The sequence below is a fragment of the Sinocyclocheilus rhinocerous genome, unplaced genomic scaffold (assembly GCF_001515625.1).
Source record: "Sinocyclocheilus rhinocerous isolate Xijiao unplaced genomic scaffold, SAMN03320098_v1.1 scaffold846, whole genome shotgun sequence".
Lineage (NCBI taxonomy): Eukaryota > Metazoa > Chordata > Actinopteri > Cypriniformes > Cyprinidae > Sinocyclocheilus > Sinocyclocheilus rhinocerous.
In genome coordinates, this window is record NW_015661883.1 from 565,781 (window position 1) to 572,613 (window position 6,833).

Below are 6,833 nucleotides of genomic sequence, written 5' to 3' on the forward strand. Positions count from 1 at the left end.
GCACAGAAGATTTCAGGAAGTAAATCACCCGAACGCTCTCTTATATGCAAATACCATTCGGTTGTAATGTTGTAACCTCGATTCCCACAGCAGCATTGAGTAACTCTGCACAGGAATGTTCAGGAAGTGCTTCATTAAGTTGCAATCCTAAAATAAACATTACAGCAGATCCATACAAAAAACTTATATATATCCCACCATCTGAAAAATACTTTGTGTTTGGCGTTTAAATCAGCTGTAGGGGTTTAACTTTAAAAATTATTAGCATGAAATCATAATTAGGGTTGTCATTTGATTAATCATTTTCATCAAATTTATATGTAAAGTCCAAGACTGAGTCCAAATCCATTCACACAGGACACATTATTGTGTTCTTGTTTTTCAAATAATGTATATATTTTAAAGTCATTAAACTTTGACAAACAGGTTCTGGAAATTTACATATGGTTGAGAGGGAAAATGTGTACATTTTTATCATGTAATAATTACCCAGGAATTAGGAACTGTAGCTTTAAGTGTCCCTTCACTTTGATGTAAATACATAGCTGAACAAACAGCTATATCTTATCTAACTTTTTGATAAGCCTATTTGCAAGAATTATGAGAAGACACTGTTTGAAGACAATCATTGCTACTAAATCTGTGACTGTATTTCCTTTCTGGCTTTGACTTTCCACAATACCTTACTGTCTGCAAAAATAGGTCAATGTGTGAGCCAAAAGCCTCTCTGTTCCAGTGTAAGAACAGCAGGTCATTGCTTTGGTCTACAGTGAAAGGAAGGAGGAGCTCGGTTTTCAAGTTGTGTCTGACCGCAGGAAGCCAGTGAAGAGAGATACAGAGAAAATGAGAGATTTAACATTTGAAGGAATGAAGGTACTTTTTTAGCATTATAAAATTACATTTAAAAAACGATCAGCTCTCATCAGCCACTGTAAAACAATACAATTCCAAACTATTCATTAGGTGATGATTGTTCTAAATGAAAATAAAGTGAATTCCATTACAAAGAAACTTTTTCACTGTTGTTGAACATTTTGAAGTAATTTTGCCGTTTATAATCAAGCAATCCTGGTTCCTTCAGATTCAATCTGAAAGATAATTTACTTAAAGGTGCAATAGGTGATTGTCTTCAGAAACATTTTTTGTTATGCTGGTTGAAAGTCTCTTCACATCCCGATAGCAATCATTAAGTTAAGTGGTCTAAATGTATTTGTCTGTATTTATATATTCTGTGGAAGGTGTAGGATCAAGAAATGTTCGTCTAATCAAAACGTTCGGTCCGAGCGTTTTAATATGCTTTCCTACCTGCCTGTCAACGTATGTATTAGCATACCTCTGCGCACCCAGTTCGCGCAGACAGGATACTCATCAGCGCGTTCACGCACGCTGTGCAGACAGAGCGAGGATGGCAGGCAAACATCAACAACCCGATCTTCCTTCCTGGTTTTGTAGTACTTTTAAAGTTTTCTCATGGGTGAATGACACATTATGTAGCCCAGCGGTTAATCCAGTCCTCGCGCCAGCTCGTTAGAAGTGAGCTATGTGCATGAACTGTTCCGATCGATATGATCCCTACACAGTGTTCATTGCTCCCTACTCCCTGAGCAGGGGAAATCCGTTGAAGTTTACTTCACTTCGGAACATGGGCTGGAATTGGGAACCTGATGTAGCCTATTATAGTAATGTTGTCTCTGGTCTGTGAGTGTAAATGCGTTCAGGGGGCGTGGCTTTGGACGGCGATTGCAGGAAGGGTGGGACGTTCGCTTTCAGTGCTATCAGGCTAAAGTTAGCATTTTCCAAGATCTCCTATTGTACCTTTAAGGTCTTAACTGGGAATTTAAAACAGCCAGTTCAAATGCTCTCATGGTCCCAGGGACCATACGTGTAAAAATATGAATTATATTTGTACATACTGTAATTCCTCTGCTCCATTAAATTGAAACTTAACAGGGTTTTGCATTCAGATTTCGCTCCAAGGAAGTCACTGATTTGCAAGAGTCAAGCCTAAATCATGAGCTGTCAAGCAGTCAAATCTTGGGAAAAAATCTGAGTCAAGTATTGGGTTTTATTCAAGTTCTTAATTTAAACATCCAACTCTTACTAATTAAAAAGTCAAGTCCTACTAATAATGTATAAAATCATGATTACAAGCTGTTTCTAAATGTGCTTTTATTAAAGAAAATATGTATAAGGCTAAATTTATTTTTTTAAATAATTAAAAACTTGAAACTTATGTAAAACAATTACTTTGGGAAAATTCGTGGCAGAGGATTGATCTGTAAAATAGTGCAATATTAAACAATAATCAACAAAATAGCTAACTCAATCCACTACTATAGTTAACACGAATTGCACACACACAAACATATACATATATATATATACATATATATATATATTTATTTATTTATCATTTTAAATAAATTTTCATTCTTTCCTGACAAATGCCTCCACTCATGAGCTCAAATCCTATTTTCTGAGTAACTAGTATGAAATATTCAAATGCACATAACTATTTGATTATTAATTGTCATTTAACATAGTTAAAACAAAGTCTGACCTCAGCAAATATAATTACTTCTGTATTATATCACGTCTGCTGCTGACCAATGAGTCTACTTCACAATAGTTGCTTCAGTTCTTGTATTTCAACATAAAAGAACCTCAACATTAAGTTATGCATTACACTTTCTTCTCATGAAATACTCAGGAACTCAAGTCCATTTTTGTATTTATCACTGCATGTGTCAGACCAATAACATCATAATAACATCATGTGAAACTCCTGACCAGCCTTTAATGCTATCTCACATTACAAACCTAAAATTTAAGACAACCCAAGTGTGTTTGAGTGCAAGACGCCTAATTACAACAAAATTCTCCTTGATGTACGAAACCTGACGATAAGCTCCCAACTCCTGTCCCAGCATGTCTGCAAGCACAACCCTATGACAACTCTCTTTAAATCATTGCGTGTAATGCTTTTCAAACTGCTTTATGAAAGGCTGATGACTCAACCTTACATGGCACACACTAGACCTTCACGTCCATTGGTTAAACTCACAGAATGTATTTTCAGCACCTATACAGACCATCTTAAAAATAAAGCTGCTAGAAAGCTGCTAGAAACTCACAAAATGAATGCAACCATGTTTTGTCTTCTGCTGCGTACCAACATTTATGTTTGAAAGACCTGCGAATTTGTACAGTGAAAAGACGTTCTTGAATGAAGGAAACGTATAAATGTCGGAGACTGACCTTATGGCACAATACAAATATAAATTTCATCGCTGCAGGTTTTTAGGTTTTCAGTTTAGAGTCTGTTTTCACATTTTGAAATTTATTAGTGATTTCTTGTTTATTAAAAAAAGACATTTTAGAGTAACATCTTATCCTGTTTCCCATATTTCATATAGCCTAATTTCATATTTAGATACACACAACATGTAAAAACAAGTACACTGACTTTTGAAAAACATAATTAGTGTGATCACAGCTCTGTGGCATGTTAAAATAATATTTCATCATATAAAGCAAGGTGTTTGTTTGGTAGTACACATTTAAGGTCTTCCAACATACACCTGTCATCTTCTTATCACCTGCAGGCTGGTTGACAGCAACAGTTGCGTTAAAGGGCAACTCCCTTTAACACTTTCGTTGCAATATTATGAATATTGTCGGGTCCAATCTAAATGGGCGTTAACACACTGTCTCTTCTGGGAATTAACGAGTCCATTCTTTCTGTCTGACACACCCTAAACCCTGCAGGTACTGCACTTGTGCTCAAACGCATAAATTGTTGTCATATTAGCATGTGCGTGCAACTACACACTAAAGCCTGGGTTACATTAAAGCTTGTTCTCCCCGCTCACCTCACAAGCCAGAGGCATGAACAAACCCAGAAGAAAGTGTGTGTAATACAGTACCTCGTGTAAAGGCATGAAAGTAAAGTCAAGGGTAACATAAGGTGTGTGTTTGTGTGCTAACCGTATGAGCGAATACAAACAGTTTTCTGCCTTAAACATTACTGATTATATGTGCCTGTTTGCATACACGGTAAACGTTATTTCATTACCTCAGATGGTTCAGGGCTCTTGACTGGACTGGATAACTGGCTGAAGACAGATGTTTGTCCATTTATGTTCTGAATACAGAAGAAGAAAACATTAATAAATAAGGGCTTCTTGAATGCATTGTCTTGTGCTAACACGCAATACTTTCTTAAATAATATTATGAGATTATTTTGAATATTTTTGAATATACAAACAATAAATGATGGTGGAAATGATACTTTTCAACGAAATTAAAACGCCAGTAGGTGCCAGTAGTGAGCGTTTAATGAGTGAGTCATTGAGTCGTTCATTCAAACGATTTGTTCAAAGGGCAGATTCATCAGATGTTTATGCATGGGCTAATGAAACTTTGACTTCATCAATTAGCAATAAGAATCAATTAGAATCAATTAGCAATGATTCGGCTGGTTGCTGTGAGACGCGCTGTACTTCCGCCTAAAATGTAAGTGACCTAATATTGTATTTGCTTATTGAAATGTTTATAGAACAATTAAACAGACGTAATGGTGAAAACGTTGTGTGATGTTGCCTAACTAACTGTATTTTAAATATAAAAACTTTCCATTTTGAATTTTTACCTCAGGATGCTGAGTTTCTTAGTGTTGCGTGTTTTGATTTCTCCTGGAGAGGCTGCACGAGCCTCGCCTCAGCAGCGCAACCTTATACTGTCAATAGATACATTATATACATTAGATATCCACTATTCGCCACTTACTCTAAATGTAATAAAATCAGACGGACGGCCCCGGCCCAATTTAAACCCTGGTCATATCTGACACTTTGAATTTTTAATTAAATAAATATTTTTGTGTAGGTGTGACCCATATTGACTAATTGATCTGTATCTTCTAAGCGCAATGTCATTTTTCATAAAACTTGGTACAGTAGGCCTACAATCATGTCTGATCATGGGGGCGCTAAAGAAACCTAAAACTTTTGAATTACATTATGTGCTGACATTTAACTTTAATCCAGCTGTATTGACACGACAGCATCTTATCAGCACCATCTTTTCATTTGCCAATTTTGGTTGTTTTTTCCACTTTTCCAAACTACCTGGAACCCTGTAAGCAGTTACATTGTAAATACTATATATTAATTAATTAAATTATATTTTAATGACATGTAACCTTTGGATACTAATGTAACACAAAAAGTAAGGAAAGAAGCAAAAATGAACACTCACTACTTGTCTGTAGACATCGGTTTCGTCGACGCTGCTGAAGCTGACGGGCTGAACGTTCTGGAAGTACACAGGTTGCATGACGCGCGGCGCCTGACTCAGGTACATGATTGACTCCGCGGGCCGCCGCTGCTGCACAGGCACCAGGTAACGCGCACCACCGTACATCACGTTCCCCTCCACTTGGCTGTTAACGTACTGGACCTGCTGTAGCTGAGCTCCCGCCTCGACTTGGCTGTTAAGGTACTGGACCTGCTGTAGCTGAGCTCCCGCCTCCACTTGGCTGTTAATGTACTGGACCGGCTGTAGCTGAGCTCCCGCCTCGACTTGGCTGTTAAGGTACTGGACCTGCTGTAGCTGAGCTCCCGCCTCCACTTGGCTGTTAATGTACTGGACCGGCTGTAGCTGAGCTCCCGCCTCGACTTGGCTGTTAATGTACTGGACCGGCTGTAGCTGAGCTCCCGCGAGGTTTACCGTTCGGTAAGTCGACGAACCTTCGCTCATCCCGACAGGAGTGGATGTGAAGACAGTCTGTGTGCTCGGTTCCGCGACGGTCACTGTCTTCAGTGTCCTTACGCTTTGGGAGTACGGTAGAGTCATTTCTGCAGTTGTGTAAGTCCAGAAAATTCAGGAGGAAGTACCATTGAAATAAAAATGAGTTAGTTGAAGTTAGCGAAGCCCTTATGCGTGCCGCTGCCCGACTCCTGAAGTCTCTTCTTTGAAGTTGTATAAATGAGAAGAGGCGTGTTTTCCTAATCACTCCACCCTCAGCTCAAATATCCAACTATCTGAAACGAAGCCACAGGGAGGGAGGCCTCAATACTACATTACTGCAATAACGGAGGCAGCAGTTTCAGGACCGCATTTCTAAGACCCGAGCCAATTGTATTCCAACAGATGAGACCTGATTCAAAAATCAAACAAAATAAACAGATGCAAAGACTAGATCCATGGAAACTTTTTTTTTTTTTTTAAATCTCTCCATGTTATTATTAGCCTACACTCTAAAAAATGGTGCTAAATAGCACTAAAAGTGATTAATTGGCTTGCAATTATAGGGGAACCACTTTAAGTGCTATATAGCACCTATCTTTAAAGGTGCTATACAGAACCTTTGTCAAATGGTGCTATGTAGAACCATAAGAGGAACCCCATTCTCCTCCTGAGATTTTAGATATGTTACTCCACTCTAATATGTTTGCTATGAATGGGAATTTTTATACGATGACAAAAGCTGTTTTGAATTCCTTTTATGCTTCTCTGAGGTCAAAAAGTCTTGTGTGGGGGCCCTGGAATATTTCCTTATAGGGGGCCTTGGGGGCAAAAAGGTTGAGAACTACATTATCTTCAGGAAATACACTGTATTTTAATGTCGTTTTTTAATCCTTTCCTACGGTGGCCGAGAAGTGCAAAGCAAATCACAATTCTGAAAACAAAATAACAAGTTACAAACGCAAATGCAAGTCTAAAAAACAAAATAACAATTCAGAAAGCACAACAACAATTCAGAAAACATTATAACAAGTCAGAAAACACAACGACAAATCCGAAAACAAATTAACAAGTCAGAAAACAC

The 6,833-nt window shown here is 38.0% G+C and overlaps 1 protein-coding gene across 3 annotated transcripts in view; it reads right to left on the reverse strand.

The window, feature by feature from the left end:
• Positions 1–5,986, reverse strand: part of LOC107726783 (protein POF1B-like) — a 21,443-nt gene extending 15,457 nt beyond the window's left edge. Inside the window, exons 1-3 of one of the 3 annotated variants that reach the window (XM_016536472.1) lie at positions 5,531–5,986; positions 5,261–5,434; positions 4,076–4,144 (exon numbers count right to left, since the gene is read on the reverse strand). In XM_016536472.1, the coding sequence (XP_016391958.1) occupies positions 4,076–4,144; positions 5,261–5,434; positions 5,531–5,857 (570 nt within the window). In that variant the 5' untranslated portion in view covers positions 5,858–5,986. Of the gene's footprint in view, positions 1–4,075; positions 4,145–5,260 lie in introns of all 3 variants that reach the window. The other 2 variants (XM_016536473.1, XM_016536471.1) reach the window with 2 other exon arrangements.
• Positions 5,987–6,833: the final 847 nt, after the last annotated feature.